General features: G+C 42.9%; 1 protein-coding gene across 1 annotated transcript; it reads left to right on the forward strand.

Annotated features, from left to right (window-relative positions):
- The first annotated feature begins 66 nt into the window (after positions 1–66).
- RPL18 (ribosomal protein L18) lies at positions 67–16,625 on the forward strand. The gene is made up of 7 exons (XM_089690959.1): positions 67–203; positions 6,562–6,648; positions 6,741–6,848; positions 9,507–9,605; positions 10,477–10,600; positions 12,801–12,870; positions 16,507–16,625. The coding sequence occupies exons 1-7, from the start codon at positions 201–203 to the stop codon at positions 16,580–16,582; spliced, it is 567 nt and encodes a 188-aa protein (XP_089547085.1). The 5' UTR covers positions 67–200; the 3' UTR covers positions 16,583–16,625.
- The last annotated feature ends 4,639 nt before the right edge of the window (positions 16,626–21,264 follow it).

Raw genomic sequence — 21,264 nt, forward strand, 5'->3', positions numbered from 1 at the left:
TGTGCTTAATAGAGAACACAACAAAATAGTCTTGAGAGTTGAGCACAGTTTAGTCCTCCACAGGTCATAAAGCGGAGAGGACAGAGCGGCCCGGTCTCTGGCTGACAGCTTCCTGTGATTTGGGTTTCCCATAAGCCTGTGCGGCCCCTCCTCCTCCTTCCTTTCCTCCCCGAGAAGCCGCTGCTGCCACAGCCGCCATCATGGTGAGAGACCTTAGTGGAAGTGAATCTACCGCCATCTCGCTCCCCCGGCTGTCCGGCCTCGGTGCTGGGAGCTCCGCTGGTGTGGGCGGAGTGTGGGGCTCCGGGTCGGGGCGGTATGGACGGGGAATGGGAGCGGAGAGGCCGGACATAGGGGGAGATGTGAGGGGATAGCTGTGTATACTGGGGTGTATAGGGCGGGCTCTGTCCTCCATGTGTAGGACCCTCCTGGGGCTCCGCACCGTCCAGCCCATCACACGGAGCTCGCTGTCCCCTCCGGTGTTCTCTTAGGACCCGATCACACCAGCAGGGAGCACCCCACCATCTGCAGACCCCACTGGGCTCCATCATTGTAGTTGGCACCCTCACGCATCTACAAAACGCTCGTGTGTGTGTATATGTGTGTGTATATATAATGTGTATATGTATATGTATGTGTATAGAGAGAGATGTGTGTATATATAATATGTATATGTGTGTTTTTTATATATATATATATGTGTGTGTCCAGTAAATCTGTTCAGTGTGGATCAATGTTCAGCCTCCCAGGCCGTACGTTTTGCTCCCCCCTGCACATGTGGAAGGACATTGAAATGAATGGACTGTAGACGCATAGTGCGTGGGAATTCTGACTACAGGCGTTATCCCGGACTCTAGGCCCAGCTCACATCTATGCGACGCTCTGCACCACATTTGTGCGGACAAGGCAGCCTACTCATTGGCCGGAGTTTCCTGCACCTCTCATAAAACTTGACTGCGCAGAAATTTCCATGTGTGTGAAACCGCACTGCGTCCCTCAGTGTTGCGGGTGTGGGGGGGACGGGGACATCAGACGTTTCTGTGCGGCACCACCGTTCACTGCTCTAGGAATGCATGTGATTTACACGCACTTCTGTATGTAGCTGTAGGGTCAGTAAACACCAGTACACTTGGGAGCCCATTGAAATGAATGGATTGTCCATACCGGCGCGCAGGGAAAGGCATACATTCCAGTGAGAAGTAGCCCTTGAGGTGGCAGGAAAGTCTGTTTGTGTACCTACAGGTCATCCTATAATAACTTACCTGGAGGTACTGTTAATGTTTTCTAAATGTGCGCTGTTAAGGAGATATTTACTTGTGTAGCAGCTCCGGCACCTGTGCTCTGGGGGAATGGTATGTCCGTGTAGTTCCTTTAGAGCTGTGTGTCGTAGAAAGTGACTCCCGTGTGCATGTACCATGTTAGCCACCGGAGCCTGAGAACCCAGAAATACCGGGTGAAGATGGAATCCTCTGCAGCAGTGATCGCACGCTGCTGGAGGGCTTTGTTTTAAAGCGGTAGTAAAATGCATATATTTAAAAAAAAAAAAAATATTCCCTGCAAGGTACAGATGTGTTATGCATCGCATACTAGCCCATTGTGTAAAACTTGCCTTCAAATGAAGCCCTCCAGCGGAGCGCAGTCAACTCTGTAGAGGCTTCCTTCCTCACCCGCTCTTCCTTCCGGGTTTGTGTGCTCTGTCCATAGCATGCACACAGGAGGCTCAGGACACGGCACAGTAGTCTGAAGGAATGGCCCGGGTATGCTGTTTCTTCCGAGTGCATGTGTCGGCTGCTAAAAAACTTGGACTATCTCCTAAACGGTGCACATTTATCAAGGTTAACGTGTCCGCGTTCCTGTGGCCTGCGTTTTGCGCGGGCAGGCGAGCCCATTCATTTGAATGGACTCCCGTGCCCCAGGACACACAGGGAAGAAGTCCCTGCACTTCTGAAAACGCAGCCCACACAGGAACCTCGGTTCCCAGTACGGTTGCGATTTCCATTGTGGGGCGGCATGCCATTAGAAGTAATGGCACCTACCCGCAGGTCTGTATTCTGTGTGGGTGGTGTGGCTGCACGGATTTTTGTGTGGATCCACAGCGGCATCACCCGCACATGTGAACCTAGCTTTAGGAGATATTCATTTTACCTACAGGAAAGCTTTATTATAAGCTTAGCTGTGAGTAAAAAGATACAAAGTGGGTTTACTATCACATTAAGGTAAGCTTCACATAATGTGCTGGTATGCAATGCCTACTACTAGATTATGACATTGCCTTGTAGGGGACGTTTTTATATTAGGTTTACTACCACTTTAAAGTATAACTAGAGGCAAAGCTTCCTCCTTTTTTTTTTTTTTTTTAAGTTTGGGATAGAGTGGAGAGGGATTAGAATAACTGTCAGTTTTTGTGTTTTTTTTTTTTTTTTGCTGTCTGTGCCACCATTATCTCTTTTTTATTTGTCCTGTTTACCATTATCACTGACAGTGAAAGTAAAAGAAACCCCACATTTTGGGTTGTCCCCCCGGAAATGTCAGAGTGGACATCTTCCAATGGGGGACACTAGTTCTAATGACCGGGGGTCCCCAAGGAATTCCCTTAATTTGTAGGGATTTCCTCTCACTTCCTGTTTGTCTATGGGACAGGAAGCAAAGGGAAATCTCCACAATGGGACAAAGAGAGCAAAAAGCCCCCCAAAAAACTATCCAAAATGGAAAAAAAAAGTTTTGCCTATAGTTCTACTTTAACCACTTGCCTACCGGGCACATTTACCCCCTTCCTGCTCAGGCCCCTGCAACACTACCCAAACACAATTTTTATAGGTTTTTTTGAGTTAGAGCTTTCCTTTGGTGGTATTTAATCACCACTGTGTTTATTTTTTTGCTAAACAAACTAGAGACTGAAAATGCTGAGAAGAAAAAAGTTTTTTCTTAGTTTCTGTTATAAAATATTGTAAATAAGTAATTTTTCTCCTTCACTGATGTGCGTTAATGAGGCTGCAGTGATGGGCACTGATAGGTGGCATTGACAGGAATCACCGATGGGCACTGAAAGACAGCACTCATATATGGCAATGACGGGCACTATGTGGCGTTGATGTGCACTGGTAGATACTGATATGTGGCATTGATGTGCACTGATATGTGGCATTGATGTGCACTGATATGTGGCATTGATGTGCACTGATATGTGGCATTGATGTGCACTGATATGTGGCATTGATGTGCACTGATATGTGGCATTGATGTGCACTGACAGGTGGCACTGATGGGGCTACACTGATCATCCGTGCCTTGATGATCAGTGTGGATGTCCCCTCTAATAAATAACGATCACCGGCTCTCCTCGCGGTGATCATTTTCATTTGATTGCAGTGTTGTATGACCGCGCAATTGTCCGCTAAAGTAACGCAGTGCCGTAATGCAAAAAATGTCAGGAACAGGGGGGGGGTAAATCCTCAGGAGGGCAAGTGGTTAAAGCAGAATTAAGGTGCACAAGGCTTACATCAGTTTTAGCAGCACAATGCCTGCAAGGTCCTCCATTGGCATCTTCCAGGTGCCAGTCTTCAGCTGTTTTGATTGGCCGGTGTCAATCCTGCACTTGCGCAGAAGTTCATTCTGACGCACAGGATCTGTGCTAGAATATAACTGAACTGTGCATGTGCAGCGCCCTGTACCTTCTTCAGATAAATTAAGCAAGTAGAGTAATTTTATTGTATGTCTTCTCTGCTTTAAAGAGGCTGCCTACTCGGTTTTGTTTTTTATTTGGAACATTGCCTTGTAGTTCTCCCTGGTGCCACCCTGATATGAGCCCTCCCAGTTCTTGTTCTGTGTATGCTTGGAGGTTATGCATTGGAGGCACAGTGTGTCCGGGGTCTCTATTATGCTTGTGGGGGAGGGGGGGGGGGTACATGTGCAGTGTGAAAGGTGGGCAAGGAATCATGGGATGTAGTCTCAAATCATCTCCAGGCCAGGTTTTTCTTATTCTGTACAGACTTGGGTGCCATGTATAGGGCACATGTGGTCAGTCATTGGCAAGGCACCTGACCCACTCAGGTGCCATGTGCAGCATGACCAAGGTCCTTATTGTGCTTGGTGTCTACATGTGCAGGACAGGTGGGCAAGGAATTATGGGATATTTAGTCCCAACACATATAACACTTGCATAGTGTGTGGTCCTGGACAGGTCTTTTGCGCTCTGAGAATGCTCAGGCAGCATACATAGTGTGCGCAGGGTCCTTAGTGTTGTGCCTACTCGGGCAGGAAGACATATTTTATGGGAGAGGTCAATAGGGTCTTTTGTGTCATAAAAACCGTATGTTGTTTTTTTGTTTTTTTGCTATATAAAATTCTACTTTAATGTGACACATTGTAGTGTGTTACTCTGCGTTTAATTGCAGCAAAATGAGCCATTTTCTTATTCAATGTAAAATTTTTATCTAGTTTAAAATATGTAATGTAGGCAAGTACATACGCATGCCTAAAGTGTCACTAAAGTACATACGCATGCCTAAAGTGTCACTAAAGTACATACGCATGCCTAAAGTGTCACTAAAGGTGAAACTTTTTTAGTAGTACTGGATAGATTGGAGAGGGATTAGAACATCTGTCAGTTTTTATTGCTGTCTGTGCCTCATTAGGAAGACTCATCCTCTCTGTCCTGTTTACTGTTCTCCATGAAAGTGAAGGTAAAAAAAATACCAAATTTTGGGTTGACACAAGAACAGGAATAAAGGGGAAATCTTCTCATGGGGACACTATTTCTGGGGACACCCTAGAATTCCCCCACTTTGAAGCGATTTCCTCTCACTTCCTGCTTTGACGTGTATCTGTTGGTGAGACTGCATTTCAGCTTGTCAGGATGGTGTGAGTGGGCCCCTAGTCATGTAAAGATTTGACTTCTTGGGAATCTCTAGCTAGTTTGGAGTTGGTGTTTAGGTGCGTCTTGCAGCTATACTTTTGTTTGTTTTTTTGCATTGTTCCTTGTGCTGTAATAAAGCGCATTATGGCTATGCACGGTAACATGTTGCTTATGTGGGTTACAGTTCATTTTTCATTGCTCCCCACTGCACAAATATCGTGTGTTCTAGTATGTGGCAGATGTGTTTTGTACAGGATCTCGTTTGTGTGATTGGGGCACTTTGAAAACACACAATAATGTGTCATTCTTTGCAAAAATCCAAACCTTAGTGAAATGTCATGGTGGTCCTGCGTCTGCTTATTTATATTTGTTGCCTCATCTTTAAAGGATAAGTTCACCTTTGGTAACATGTTACACTCATAATTACAATCAAATCGGCCCACTGCCCCGCTGTGACATGAAGGGGGGGATCTTCTTCCTTCACGCATGCTGTCAAATTTTTAAAAATCGCAGCCATGCGGGGCTCAGACACTCATTCATAGTCCTCTGTGAATGAGACTACAAGTCCCGGCGCTGTGGAGCGACGCGGTAGTTCATACATTCTTCCTGTCAGTATATCTGCTTGCCCGTACATCCCATATGGGCAAGCTGACATACTGACAGATCTGTAGGAGACCTGCATGGCACCAGAAATCTGCTGATCACTAGTGCAGTGGTTTACAGGCTTCTGCAGACAAAAATAATGCACCTTTTTTACCTGCAAAAAAAAGTGTATATTTTTTTACTAAAAGGTGAACTTATGCTTTAATTGTTGCTACTTAAAGCGGCGTTCCACCTTAAAAAAAAAAAAAAAGTCAGCTTCAAAAACTGTAGCTGCTGACTTTTAAAATACAGACACTTACCTGTCCCTCGGACCAACGGTGTCCTCACCACCGCTGGTTTCACTGCAGTCTTCTCTCCCTGGCGCCGGCATCTTCAGTCTGGGCACCCGGCTGTGACAGCTTGCGGCTTTACAGCCGGGTGCCCACTGCGCATGCATGAGAAGCGCTTCACTTTGTGAATGGCCCTGTAGTCTTCTGGGACCTGTCACGTGTCCCAGAAGACTACGGGGAGGGAGGACAACTTCCGCTTCTGATCATAAATAAAATTTATGCCATGAGGTGCTATGTTGAGCTTCCAGTGACCAGTATGAGAGAGTGAGAGCGATAACACCAAGTTTAACATACCTGCTCCCCATTCACACCTGAGACCTTGTAACACTTATAAGTCACATGACACCGGGGAGGAAAAATGGCTAATTGGGCCCAATTTGGACATTTTCACTTAGGGGTGTACTCACTTTTGTTGTCAGAGGTTTAGACATTTTTGGCTGTTATTATTTTGAGGGGACAGCAAATTTACACTGTTATACAAGCTGTACACTCATTACTTTACATTGTAGCAAAGTGTCAATTCTTCAGTGTTGTCACATGAAAAGATAGAATGAAATATTTACAAAAATGTGAGGGGTGTACTCACTTCTGTGAGATACTGTATAAACACCCAATACGGTGCCTTACTGTAGTTTCTGCTTTTGGCCAGTCAGCTACTTGCTGGTTTCTAGTCTGTCATTTAGATTTTCAAATTGTCTAAATGAGAACACCCAAAGGACTTGTAGTCTGTAAGAATATGTCAGGAACTGTTGCTTAATTTTGTGTCTCTTGCAGGGAGTAGATATCCGTCACAACAAAGACCGCAAGGTGCGGCGAAAAGAGCCCAAAAGTCAGGATATCTATCTGCGACTTCTGGTTAAGGTCAGTAACGTTTGTACTTTTGTTTTTTTGCTGGCCAGCAGTAATTTTGGTATAGACAAAGCTGAACCTTTTTTTTTTTTTGCTATTCCCAGTTATACCGTTTCTTGGCCCGTCGTACAAATGCCAGCTTCAACAAAGTGGTTTTGAGACGTCTGTTCATGAGCCGCACCAACAGGCCACCACTGTCTCTGTCCCGTTTGGTAAGAATTGAAAATGCCTTATGATGGATGGTTGTGAGGGAAAATGATTTATTTATATTTTCACTTTGAGCATTTGGAATTTTATTTTAGTTGTGTTTTTTTTTTTAAGGTCAACAGCAAGAACAGGCCTAAACCCACCTACACTTTCACTGCAGCTTTTTTGCTCCTTCTACACAAAGCTTACAAACACTTATGTATTTGTCTCTGGGGTCCTACCAGCCTTTTAACCAATACTTCTGGGTCTGAGCCAAGTCTAGGAGTGTGTGCAGCAAAGGCTTCTGCCTGAGCAGCCATTTGGTGCCTTTGCCTCACTTAGATCCCAAGCCTCACCACTGTTTGGACCTTGAAGTATTGAAGAAATAGGTGGTAGGTGAAACTAGGGATGCCCCCCTCTGGCTATATCATATTTGAAGTCACCAGTTTAATTTTGGATATGGAGTAGAGAGATGTATGAGAGGAAGGTCATCCTGTTTCCTTTAGATTTACATAAATGTGGGAAACCAATCAACATTTTGTGGATAAGGCATGCTATCTGTCAAGAAATTCTCAGCATTTTATCCAACATTTAAAAAAAAAAAAAAAAATAATAATAATTAAGTTCTGCTTAAAGTGATTCTAAAGGCTGAAGATTTTTTTACCATCATGCATTCAGCATGCACCCCACCCTTCCCTAATCCTTACCTAAGCCGATCTCGATCCAGCACTGTGGACGAGAGCAGCACTTCTCCTGGGTTTCTCCCTCCTCCTTATTGACTCAGACAAAGGCTCCCGCTGCTGTCAATCACAGCCAATGAGGAAGGAACGGGGGGCAGGTCAAGCCGTACTCTGTGTGTCTTATAGACGCACAGAGGTAGCTCGGGAGAGTGCACACAAGTGCCTCCAGAGCAAGCAGCTTTCTCTAGGGGCACTCAGCAGAGGGGAGGAGCCAGGAACGCTTGTTTACAGACCCCAGAAAAGGAGGATTGGGACTGCTCTGTGCAAAAGCATATTTAAAAAAAAAGATCTGAACCTTTAGTACAGGGGTCCTCAAACTACGGCCCGCGGGCCACATGCGGCCCGCCGAGCACATTCATCCGGCCCGCCGGCAGGGGACACTAAGTACAGGGGCGGGCAGGGGGCTGCTGTCTCTTACCTGGCTCCGGTCCCAGTCCCACGACGATCCAGTCCAGGATGCGCTGCTCCTTCACTCTGGCCGCGCCCTCACTCGATGTCCACGCTGCCGCTCAGCTCTGCCTCCTCACCGGTGATTGGGCGCCAGTACTGTAGCTCAGGAAAGGCACACAGGCGGCCAATCACTGGCGAGGAGGCGGAGCCGAGCGGCCCCGCGAAAATCAAGGGAGGGAAAGGCCGAAGTGAAGGAAGGAGGACAGCTGACCGCCCGGTAAGTGTGCCGTGCAGGTGGTACTGCTGCAACCAGGTATGCTGGCTGCAGCAGCACCATGCTGGAACAGGGGTCGGCTAGTTAAGTGTCATTGCTGTCAGTGGGAGAAATAGTGCCCCACCATTGGTGTCACTGATAACGATGGGGCGCTATTCCTCCCCCCACTGACACCAACGATGGGGCGCTATTCCTCCCCCCACTGACACCAACGATGGGGCGCTGTTCCTCCCCCCACAAGATACACTTGGGGGGAAATGTCTGTGCGTCTTATAGAGCGGCCGGCCCAGTATTACCACCACCGTTGTATGTCCGCAGTCTTTGAACAAATGCAAACACAGTACAGGAGATGACCATAGTTTTGTTTTTTTTCTTTTGTTTTTTTTTTGTTTTTAAACTATAGGCCGGCCCTCCAACGGTCTGAGGGACAGTGAACTGGCCCCCTGTTTAAAAAGTTTGAGGACCCCTGCTTTAGTATCACTTGCAAGCTGACAAACAACTAATTCTATAGTTGAAATGTATACATGAGCTACTTTACCAGCTAAAGAGTTTGTAATTTTGTGCAAAATTTTCATGAGATTTACAGTCTGCCAGTTTGGTGACTGATGAGGGTTTCCGAGGGGAGCTTTTCAGGTCTTAATGATTTAATGAGCTGTAGGTTTAGTGTTGATATAGACTTATAGCTGTTCCCAAAACAAATGTTTTTATTCCTGATGACTTCCATCACTTCCCTTCTGACAGCATTAATTAGTGAAGAGGATGCGGGCAGCAAAAAATAGTTGCAGTTCTAACCCTTCTACAGTCCATGCAAAAATAATAAAGGAAAAAAAAATGTCAAGAATTGGGCTTTAAAGAAAAAATCCCTTTTCATAAGGAATCTTAATAAATGATATTTACTTTGAATTATGTTTTTAATACTCTTGGGTGCAGTGCTTTTTATTTTACTTTGCTCTATTGTATTTGTCCATGCAAACATTTCATAGGTACAGTAACGAACACTTGCACCATTTTCTAGGTGGGCTCTGGATTGCTTTCTGTGTCTTGGTATTAACTATTGCTGATTCTTCTTTATTGTAATACATGCGGTTAAAGGTAGTGAGAAAATAGCTTTATAATTGCTGCAATTGGGAATGCAGAAGACCTCTTAGAGTGCAGTTCAAAAGCCAATTAAGGGGACAGTGGTTCATACAAGTTCCACTAAAGCATGAAATGTTTGGATTTGTTAGGGATCCAAATTCAGCTTGACCATATGTTAAATACCGACTTATTTATTTTAATAGATTCGCAAGATGAAGCTACCTGGACGTGAAGGCAAAACGGCTGTGGTGGTTGGATGCATCACAGATGATATCAGGATTCAAGATATCCCCAAACTCAAGGCAGGTGCACAGCTTCTGAATTATTACTTACATTTGCTTATTAGTTGCTGTGTATATACTGTATCTTTTTTTTCTTTTTTTTTTTTTTGCATAAAGTGGCTTGTGGTTAATTGAAACTTGAAATGAGTTAAGGGGCTGCTATTCTGAAAATATTGGTCACCTGGCTTGGGAATATCTGCTTTTAAGTTACTGACCCAGAGTAAAAATGCAGATTGAAATTGGATCTGCATAAGGTTTGAGTTAGTGACTTGGGCTTTCGGTCATAGTAGCTGCTTATCAGTTAAGCAACTAGCACTTTCAGAAGATGCGGTATACATTGACAACCTGCATATCTTATAAATAAATTTCACTCGTGACACATCTTTGGAATGATTTTTGCACTTGATATTAATTTTTCAAATTTATTTGCACTTCATATTGTCATTGATAATAGAACTGGGGTGCAGTTTGAGCAGCACTGTTATATTCGTTTCCATGGCGCTATGAAAAAATACAGGTTTACTCTGATGCCATGCGTGCAATCAGAATCTGTGATCTGAGTAAAGTGAACTCTAGTTGCTTTGTTGAATCGGCACAGAGCTGTTACATAAGCAGATGCAGCATCCAAAGTATCTGACATGTCAAAGTGTGTACGTTATTGGTGCTCAAAATGCAATATGTTTCCTGACCAATGTTGGTTTTCTAATGTAAGCAGCAAAAATGAAATGGAAGGGATTGTCCGCCCATACATGTCATTGTGAGTTGAGTCTTCCCTTCAGTTTTTGTATATTCAGCAAAAATATCTCTTCAATGCATTTCATGTTTTCTGCTTTTGGGGATTCATTGATGTTAATTGTAAAAAAGTAACAAGTGTGTATTTTTTTTTCCTCAGGTGTGTGCACTTAAAGTGTCTTCTGGAGCACGCAGGAGAATTCTTACATCTGGTGGACAACTTTTGACATTTGACCAGTTGGCTCTCGCTGCCCCTAAAGGCCAGAACACTGTTTTGCTTTCAGGTAATGACACTCCACTGGGGCACTACATTTTCACTCAATAGCTTTGAATGTAGTGTCATGTTTAGGCCCCATTCACACTAGTGTGTTTTTCTGATGCAGTTGTTGCACAGCGTTGCAAGACCGTGGAAATCACAGTATATTCTATGGCACTTGTTCACACCAATGCATCATTTTTTGAAAAGGTGCTTCTTTGGTGCAGTTGCAGCATGATTTCTGGGCTTCCACGTGTGGCTTGTTTTGTAGTGTTAAATCTATTTTAAAGGATCAGTATAGCAAAAAAAATTGTATTCTGGTAATTGTGGTTTAAGTGTGTGTCTAGACAATTTTATTCGTTTTGAAAAGGTAAACCTGTTTCCCGAGTCCCGGAAAGCAGTGTAATTAATAAGATGGGGACTGGACATATAATACCTGTTATGAACAGTGTTCAGTATATTTAATTTGACATAATTGAGACACTTGAGATTATTCAAAATATACTGACAAGTGCAGTTGACCTCCTGACTTGCTTTGGAGCTCCCTGCACTACAAGTGTTAAAGGCATTGTATTTATTTTAACTAGGTATTACTGTATAGGTAGCATATTTTGTGCTGCTTTGCATTTTGTAGTGATGGGCTCTTATGTTGGGGTTGCAGTTTGTAGTTTCATTGATGATCGATCCCCCTTTATCCAAATATTCATTCATTTAGCTTGTCCTTAGCTTGGTAAAGGGACAGGCAATGTCTTCTGGGTCACAGAGCATCCATGTCTTCACAGGAAGTGTCAGTTCTTAGATGACAAATGACACCGTAAAAGTACATGATCCATGCACATCTTTTGCAGGTGAACAACATAAGGTGCAGGCAGATAGGATTATAATGCCTTTTTAAATGCTTATGTTTATGTTTAGTGGGTAGAGTAACAGGCAAGTAATTTCAATGCATACAATTGTGGTGCAGTGCTGCAGGCTTTATAGAATTAAAACAGGTGGTGAGGAGGGGACTAATCGCCACCAAGTCACCTGTCCAGTACTCTCCTGAAAAGTAATCCACTGTGGATCACTTTTCAGAGGGAGACTTTAGTGTAAACAAGCCCCTTGATCAGAATTGCAACTGAGAGACTTCTTCTGTATGTCATTTTTTTTTCTTTTGCCAACAGTTTTACTTTAACATGCCAATTACAGCCAGACATTAAAGTGGTAGTAAACTCAACATTTCTACTTTCATCCCTTGAACTAGTTAATAACCAATGTACCAGGTGTTGTCTTTACAATCTGTCCTATGCCATTCTACACAAACTGAGTGACCTTCATTCTAATGGGGTCACAAGCACATGCGCACTATAGCCACGATTCACGGCATGCTCTGTGCCATTAGTCCATACCATGCCCACGTCCTCCAGGCTCAGCGGTGCTGCATTGCAATTACGCGAGAGTACATCCCCTAAGCACCCCATGTGATTTGCTATGTCAAAAGGGGATGAAATGTAAAGCCGGTACAGCTGAAATCGAGTAATCAGGGCTATGTTTTCATAGCGACTGAGAATGAAAGCGAGGCTTGGCTAATTCACACTGCGCATGCGCGAGGCTACAGCTATCTTCATAGAGAGGGGGTGGAAGCCCTATGTAGAAAGGAGTCCTAAGATGGCATAGGCTTTGGCTGAGAGAGGCAGAAATGAAAGTAAGGGAGAAAATACTTATAATACAAGACTTTTCTTTAACCATTTGCCTGCCAGAGGATTTACCACCCCCCCCTTCCTGACCAGGCCACTTTTTGCATTATGGTGCTGTGTTACGTTAAATGACAATTGCGTGGTCATGCAACGCTGCACCCAAATTAAATTTCTGTCCTGTTTGGTGGCTGAATTTGTACCATGAGAGATGTTTGGGTAAACTCTTCAAAGGAAACTTATGAAAGATGCTGTGCAGTTGCTAGTTGCCTGGATATCCGCTAACTTCACTGCTTGCAGACTTGTTTTATTTACCCTGTTTTCAGGAGCACTTAGCACTGGCAGCCTGCAAGGTTTCCTTATAAGTGGAAATACATTAGTTCAGAATTTTTTTTTTTTTTAATAGCAAGTTTTCTTGTAAATACTATAGACCCAGCAAATCAACTGCATTCAGATATATTTTACAGAGCGTATCCAAAGACACAACTTTATGTCAATTCCAACCTCTTTATATCCAGAGGCCTGTTCTACTAACCTGTGTAATCTTTCTTTCAGGTCCTCGCAAGGCACGTGAGGTGTACAGACACTTTGGAAAGGCACCTGGTACTCCACACAGTCACACCAAGTGAGTTGACTAAGCTAATATATAGTAAAAAAAATAATTTCGCCTGTTCAGAGGAAAGTATAAGGTCCAGTGGATGGGTAGAAACCTGCTCTTTGCCCCAGATCCACCAGTGTGTCCAGGTTTGGGGAAAGATGATGTACTCTCTTGCCTCCCACAATTCAAGGAGGATAATTCACTGTAAGCTCTGACCCAGAACTAAAAGTAGAATTAAACTTTTTTTTTTATGCATGCATTTAAGCAATACATAATCTTTTTTTAAGTGTGCCCAAACACTTGCATATCGCTAGGATCACCAGCTACCAATGAGCATTCTCAATATAGCAAGTCACAATGGACAGCAGCTGTCCATTTCATGGTTTTGAGGAGACCAGAGGAGAGGCATGGCTTGCTCATCCTAAAGCGTTTTTGGCACGCTAGTCTCATGTCGAAAGCGAATAGGTTACAGAAATTCTCGTAAGACAGAAAAAAAGTTCAGAAGTGTAATCTATTCTTTAGCTTCCGAGAATGCATGGTCTTGGTCATTTTGTTTCTTCATAAAAATACTATATTAATTACATGAGAGTCGTTCATTCTGTTATATTACTAGAAAAATGTTTGTCCCTTTTGGATATTTTGAACTGTCATGTTTGGCTCTCAAAAGCTGTGTACTAACGAATAGAATATCAGATGATTGCTCCTAAAGTGGTTTTCGTCCGATTTCCTCATGTGCACTAGGCTTAAGGCTTTGGGACTGTTTGTGGATACATGCGGCTCTGGCCAGGAGTATGCACAGAAAGGTGTCTTCGCAGGTCCCTGTTAGGGACTGGACATGCCCTGAATAGGGAGAACTGCACTAGTATTGAGTGGTCCACAGATATAATCTAGTGGATGGCAACACTGCACAAACAAAACAAGCATTGAATTGTGCAAGTCTTCACCCCAATAGTAGGAATTGGGGGGGGGGCTAAAGTTTAATGTCGCTTGTAACAGGTTTTAGGGGGTGAGAAGGGAAAGCATGTTTACTAGCCAGGAAACCTATTAACTTTGCCATAATTCTTTGTTTGCTATGCAACTGTTTCTCTTACAACTGTGGTGTGTGTTTTGTTTTTAAAGAGAATTGTTGGCTGGAAGTCTACTTTAATTTCCTGCATATATATTTCAACGTAAAAGGGTAGCTGTGGCTTTTTAAAAAAAAAAAAAAAAAAACTACCGTATGCATTAAGTAGCCATAGCTGTCCTTTTGGGTACAGATATGTATCTGTGTGGCCTTCATTCAAGCAGTTACCCAGATGTTTATAGAGAAAAGTCTTCCAAACTGTTGATCAGCAATGACACACAAGTCTGGTATTTAGACCACCAAATCTTCATCAGAGATGAAACACAGAGGGGAATGTACTAAGATAAGAGCAGCAAGAATCTGGAGCAGCCGTACATAGTAACCAGTCAACTTCTATCTTTCATTTTCAAAATTCAACTAGGTTATTTAAAGCCTATGTTTTCTAGTTAAAAAAAACAAAAAAAAAACAATCAGCATAAGGGATGTTACTTACGATCAGTGTGATGTGTCCCTTGTGCTGCTATCTCCTGGTCTAGTGGAAATCGTTCTCTGATCACCACCACCACCACCTTCACTGCTGTAATCTTTCAGTGCAGCGGGGGTTAATAGAGCTGAGGGAGCTGTGACAGGTACTCCTTAACTATGTCTGCCCTCCATGACTATGTCTGCCCTCCATGACTATGTCTGCCCTCCACTCCCTCCCACATTCATAGAAGCTGTACTGTAGGGGAGGTGGACCCTTCATAGATCCATCTGTCCTCCACTCATTGATCTGTGATAGTATAGCATTGTCTGCATTCTTGATGAGTGCCTGTCACCGCTCCCTCAGCTCTGTAAATTAGAAGGGATGCAGAGGAGGAAGTTTTCTACTAAACCAGGAGACATCAGCACAAAGGACACATCACATGGATAGTAACATCCCTTGTGCTCAGATCATTTTTTTTTTTCTCCCACTTTAACATGACTACACTATCTATATGATTTTTGTTGAACTTGCCCAAACTAGAACTGGGTTCAGCAAGTTGCTGAAAGCTAGCTAAAAGCTTTGTAAATGCATTGTAAAATATTGCCGTATACACAGCTCTTATACAAGCCATAGCCTGTATGTACAAGCCCTTGCAATTTCTACAGAGAAAAGTCTTGCTGCCTACCTTCCTCTTTCTGCCTTCTCTGCCATTCACAGAACTTACTACACTCCCACAATGCATCATGCTCTGTGCCTGGACAATGGAATCCTGTTCAACTGCTACACCACCTGATTGCGATGCATTGTGGGAGTGTAGTGACACCAGTTTTGTGAATGACCGAGAAGGCAAAAAACCCTAAACCTTTAGCTTTGCAGGTGTATAAATATATTCAAATATCCCATTAAGTGATCAAATATTGAGTACATAAAATGTGTACAATAGTGAAGAAACAAAAGTGCAACTGCACCCAACAAAAAACACACATGGATGACCACATTCGGATGAAACACTTGTGCTGATATTTGTGTGAACACGTGGCTGAGTGGTTGACAGACGATAATTCGACCACCGGCTAGATCAGCCTCTCACCTCAAAACTTTGACCCTTGCAGGTCAAAGAGCTCGATTGGATCCCTCTCATAGATCCTCCAAGTCTGCTGTCACTCCCACTGCATCAGCTCCCACCGCTCACAAACCTCCCTTTAGGGGTCAGCACACCAATAATGGCTCCTCTCCAGGCAGGGTCAAATACTGCCTGGAGAGGAGCCATTATTGGTGTGCTGACCCCTAAAGGGAGGTTTGTGAGTGGTGGGAGCTGATGCAGTGGGAGTGACAGCAGACTTGGAGGATCTGTGAGAGGGATCCAATCGAGCTCTTTGACCTGCAAGGGTCAAAGTTTTGAGGTGAGAGGCTGATCTAGCCGGTGGTTGAATTATCGTCTGTCAACCACTCAGCCACGTGTTCACACAAATATCAGCACAAGTGTTTCATCCGAATGTGGTCATCCATGTCTGGGTTTTTTTTTTTTTTTTTTGGGACATTAAGAGCACAGAGAGTTTTTTGTTGGGTGCAGTTTCACTTTTGTTTCTTCACTATTGTACACATTTTATATACTCAATATTTGATCACTTAATGGAGTATTTGTAGTTTTATGTGTGTATTAATATACACGTTTGCTCACATTTTATAAATTGTTTCATGAGTCAATTATTGTTTGAATGAGATTATATATATTCCTACTGCTGGAATTAATTTTTCAACTTCACTGTTGAGTGTTTTTGTGTCCACATAGAGGAGTGTCACATGGTATTTGTTACTTATTATCATTTTTGATTATGTGGCATGTTTTCACTTAAATTTTCACTATAATACATATTATATGAATTTTTTCCCCACTTATATATTATATTTTAATTTATATTTTTTATTTAGTAGTTTATGGGAGTAGCGCTACATTCCTCCATGCAATTGTTGTACATGATCATTGGTATATGATTCAATGTTAGCAGCAGCTCCCAATTAGGTTGCTTACACTAATAGTGTTTGAGCGCAGGAGGTTCACACCATTATAAATAAATATATTGGTATTTCAGCTTCACCTTCTAAATAATATTTTTTTTTTCTCCCCTCTTAGACCCTACGTTCGTTCTAAGGGTAGAAAGTTTGAGCGCGCTAGAGGACGTAGAGCAAGCAGAGGATACAAGAACTAAATATCTGTGCTTTGTACTCAATAAAGATGTTTAATCTTGATAATCTTCTTGGTTTTTATTATGACATTGCTGTGGATGCTGAATCTTTTCTAAAACCCAAAATGCACATCTCTTCATTTTTGTCTTTCGAGATGGAAATGTTTTGCGTGTACTGTGACTACTTGTAGATGAATTCTAAATGGTTGAACCGGAGAACTGGTACAGATGTATGGCAAAAACAGTGCTTCTACATAGTGAGCCCTTGAGTGAAAATGATGGTTATAGCAAGTTCATATCTGGTACCAACAGGATGCTCTGTTATGTGAGAATCCAATTCCTGTAGACAAGTTTGTGTATATGTAGAAGGCTCCATGCACACTGGGCGTTTCAACAACGCTGGTAGCATTAGCTGTGTAAAGTCGCATTAAAAACATAAGTTCAGTGGTTTTCTACATTTTATGTTTTTAGCATTTTTACACAAAATTAAATGAATTACTCAAATGCCCAAAAACGCCAGTTTGCAGCGTTTTGCTGTTAGTGTTTTTACAGTTAAAGAAAACTCTAGAAACCTAATTCTGGGGTTATTTTCCAGCCAAGAAAAGCTGATTAAAGCTTATGTGTGCATGGACACATAGAATAACATGCTGGGGAGTTCATTGTAGAAAAAAAAAAACACCAAAAGCAGCTGTAAAAACGTCCAGTGCACATGAGGACGAAAAGTAAAACACACATCATACCAATGATGAAGAGATATTGGTGAATGTTGGAAATTGTGCCGGTGAATCATTTGCGGACCTTAAAACTAAACATGCTGGGAATGTTATTTATGATTTTTATAAATATGCTGCAAAGGTTTACCTACTATTGAGGGCCTTGACAATTGTTTCCAATTCTGCAATCAGTCACTGTGTTTTGTTTTTTCTTTCCCTTTTTTTGGTTACTCACAATCTCCCTACAGTTCAGTACTAGTGAAGTTTGTGTACAAATAGGGGACTTCTAGCAGCAATGTGTTTCCTTGAACAGGAAACGTGCTGAGAGAAGAGCAGACTACCTTTTGCTAACTTCTGTTTGAAAACTTCAGTGGGACTCTGTCCTGTTGGTTTCACCACAGAGATGTTGATCTGAAACAAATGAGATCAGGACTTCATTCTGTCCTCGCTTGCTTTACTTCAGCCAGTGGCTCGAATTCTAGGAAAACCTCTAAATGCACAGTTGAAATTCATATGCAATGTTTACTGTTTTATCTTCCAAAATATTTTCAATTCTGTACTTATACTTTAACTGCTTTAGTGCCGCCCTATAGCAGAAATACTGCTACAGGGCGCCCTCGGTTGTCAATCACTGGGTCCTGGCCGGTGATTGTTGATTATTACCGACGGGGGAGAGACCTGTGTATAAACACAGATCTCTCCTCTGTCGCTGATCGCCGCCATTACTAGAAAAAAAAATTCCAGTGTGTGTATATATACTGCCATTTGTAAACCCTAACTTTCATGTAAACCAATTAATTTACACATATTGGCATTTTTTTTTTCTAGCAAAGACATGTAGCGGAATACATTTTGGCCTAAATGTATGCCTAAATTAGATTTTTTTATTTTATTGGATATGTGTAATAGCAAAAAGTCAAATACCTGTATAGCTCAGGAGTTTTACAGCATTCCGGTGCACGTCTGTGCAGAAAAAAATGCAGCATGTTGTACATTTTTTTTCTCTGCAACCATAACGCACTGGAACTGCAAGCACTGATATGAACAATGACATTGACATCCATCTAACCTTCTTTCTGTGCGTTTTGGATGCAGGAAAAAAAAGCAACTGAAACGCATGTAATATGAACTGGCCCTACAGGCGCTTTCACACATCTCCGGTGTGGCTTTCCAGCAGCATGGGTGCACCGCAGTGTACTCGCGATTTCACATAGCCTTTAACCACCTCCCGCCCGCCATATAGTAATATGATGGATGCAAGGTGGTTCTCTCGTTCTGGGAGGATGTCGTATGTCATCCTCCCATTCTCACCGCGCATGTGCGGCTCCCGGAGCGTGGCGATCGGCGGTGCGCTGTGTCCCTCGGACATAGCAGATCACCGATCCACGGAAAGAGCTGAAGATGTCGGCTCAGTCGTGCTCAGCTGTGTCCAATCATAGCTGATCACATGTAAACAGGGAAATGCCGGTTATCAGAATTTCTCTCCTCTCGAGCTGTCACGCTGACAGAGGAGAGGAGAGCCGGTAATCGGCATCCCTCAGAGTGGACATGTACCACTGATCATCAGGGCACTGATGATCGGTGTAGCCCCAGCAGTGCCACCGGTCAGTGCTCACCAGTGCACATCAATGCCACATATCAGTGCCCATCTGAGCTGCCTTTCAGTGTCACCCATCGCCAGTCAGTGCCATATATCAGTGCTGCCTGTCAATGCCTCCTCATCAGTGCCCATCACTGCAGCCTCATTAGCGCACATCAGTGAAGGAGAAAAATCACTTATTTACAATATTTTATAACAAAAACTAAGAAAACTTTTGTTTTCAAAATTTTCAGTGGTTTTTGGTTTGTTTAAGAAAAAATAAAAAATCCCAGAGGTGATTAAATACCACCAAAATAAAGCTCTCTGTCACAAAAAAAATAACAATTTCATATGGGTACAGTGTTGCATAACCACGCAATTGTCATTCAAAGTGCAACAGTGCTGAAAACTGGAATTGGCCTGGGCAGGAAGGGGGTATAAGTGCCCTGTAGGCTAATGGTTAATTTGGTTGTTTTTGACGCATTTTCTGAAAGTCCACCAAAATCCCTGCATGCTGTATCTTTGGTGTGCTTTTACCAAAAACGGCCAATCTAAACGAAGTCGATGGGAAAAAGCAGAAAACCACTGTGCTGCACCCACGCTGCGGGGAAACCACACCGGGGCAGTGTGAACGGGGCCTAAGGTGACTTGTCATGTTTCACATGACTGTCATATGCCTTTTAAGTGTTCTTTGTATTTTGTCTCTGCTCTTCCCTTTCTTCTGGTTTATTTCTGCTGTATAGATAGCCCCACCCTTTTATTAATTTCCCAGTAATGCATTGCAGCTTCTAGCCTCATGTCATGAAGCAGGTCACATTATGATCTTTTGACCTATCCGATGTTCATTGTTGTAAGATTCTCTGTTTATGGAATAAACTTCACAGGATCTACAAGATATCATCTGAATTGAGTCACTGCCTGTGTTATTCAACTAAGATTGGAGTTATCGCTATCTCATCACAACTGTAAATTACAGAGATCACAATTTCAATGCTTAGATTGGAGAGATAGAACATGACTGCTCAGAAACATCTCTGTTCTGCTCAAAGGTGAGATCTGAATATGAATGGACTTACAGTTTATTGGTAAGTTTCAGTCCGCATGCACATTGGACGTTTTGATAACGCTGGTAACATTAACTGTGTAAAGTCACGTTGAAAAGTGAGGTTTTTCAGGGGTTTTTTTAAGCGTTTAGTGGCATTTTGCCACGTTTACATGCTTTTTTTTTTTTAGTCCAAAACCGCCAGTTTGCTGTGTTTTTCAGCATTAGAGCGTTTTTACAGCTAAAAAACTCCTCTAGAAACCCACTAGTGCCGTTTTCTTTTTCCAGCCAAAAACACGTTGATTACAGTCTGTGTGCATGGACGCATAGGATAACATGCTGGGGGGTTTACTAGCTGTAGAAAAAAACGTCAAAAGCCAAAAACAGCAGCTGTAAAAACAAGTGTGCATGAGGACTCACTGAGGTCACATTTTTATAAATTAACAAAAATAAATTGGGGAATATATCCTCACTATACATTTTAAAATGTATCTAACCCAAAAACAAAAATTAATAAATTGCAGGTTACCTGTCCTTGGATGCGACAGCTGCATTAAAAATGCTCTGGAACGCATGCAGAAGTGCATCCGGAATGCATCTGGACTGCGTTTCTATAGTGTGAACTGGCCCACTTAGTTCACTTTTAGAAGCTCAACACCACCAAAATCATTAGGGTGTTTTCACACTGTTCTGTTGAAAAAGTATGTTAAAAACCAGGGGCATCCCTAGGGTTGGTGTCACCCTCTCCGACGATCCCTGCAGGATGGATCGGATCTGCGGACTCAGCATAATGGATCTGACTCCAATCCATTATGCTCAATCCACAGATCCGATCCATCCTGAGGGGATCATCGGCATGCATCCTATACAGGTTGACACCTGACCCGCTCCACGAAAAGGTAAGTTGTAAAGGAAGCTGACAATCCCCGCATGATGGATCGGATCTGCTGATTGAGCATAATGGATCGGAGTGCGATCCGTTATGCTCCCCAATACACAGATCCAATCGCACTCCGATCCATTATGATCAATCCACAGATCCGATCCATCCTGCGGGGATCATCGGCTTGCTTTACAACTTACCTTTTCTTGGCGTGGGTCCGGTGTCGCCCAGTAGAGCACGCACCCCCCGCATTTGCCTAGAGACGCCCCTGTTAAAAACACATAAGCACATCCAGCGTGCAGGACATTTCAAAATGCACTGCACTCCTAGTGCATTGGTGCGAGGAGTCCCATAGGATTTAAAAGGAAATATTATTATTGTGTTTTTAGCAAGGTAAAAACACATCAGTATGAAAGGGCCCTAATGGTTCAAGTGTTAGAAATTTAGTCAAGTGTGAACAAGCTCTAACTCTTACGGAACGCTCCTATA

Source organism: Staurois parvus, unplaced genomic scaffold, assembly GCF_062004578.1.
Source record: "Staurois parvus isolate SC_StPar_1 unplaced genomic scaffold, SC_StPar_1.0 ptg000548l, whole genome shotgun sequence".
Taxonomy (NCBI): Eukaryota; Metazoa; Chordata; class Amphibia; order Anura; family Ranidae; genus Staurois; species Staurois parvus.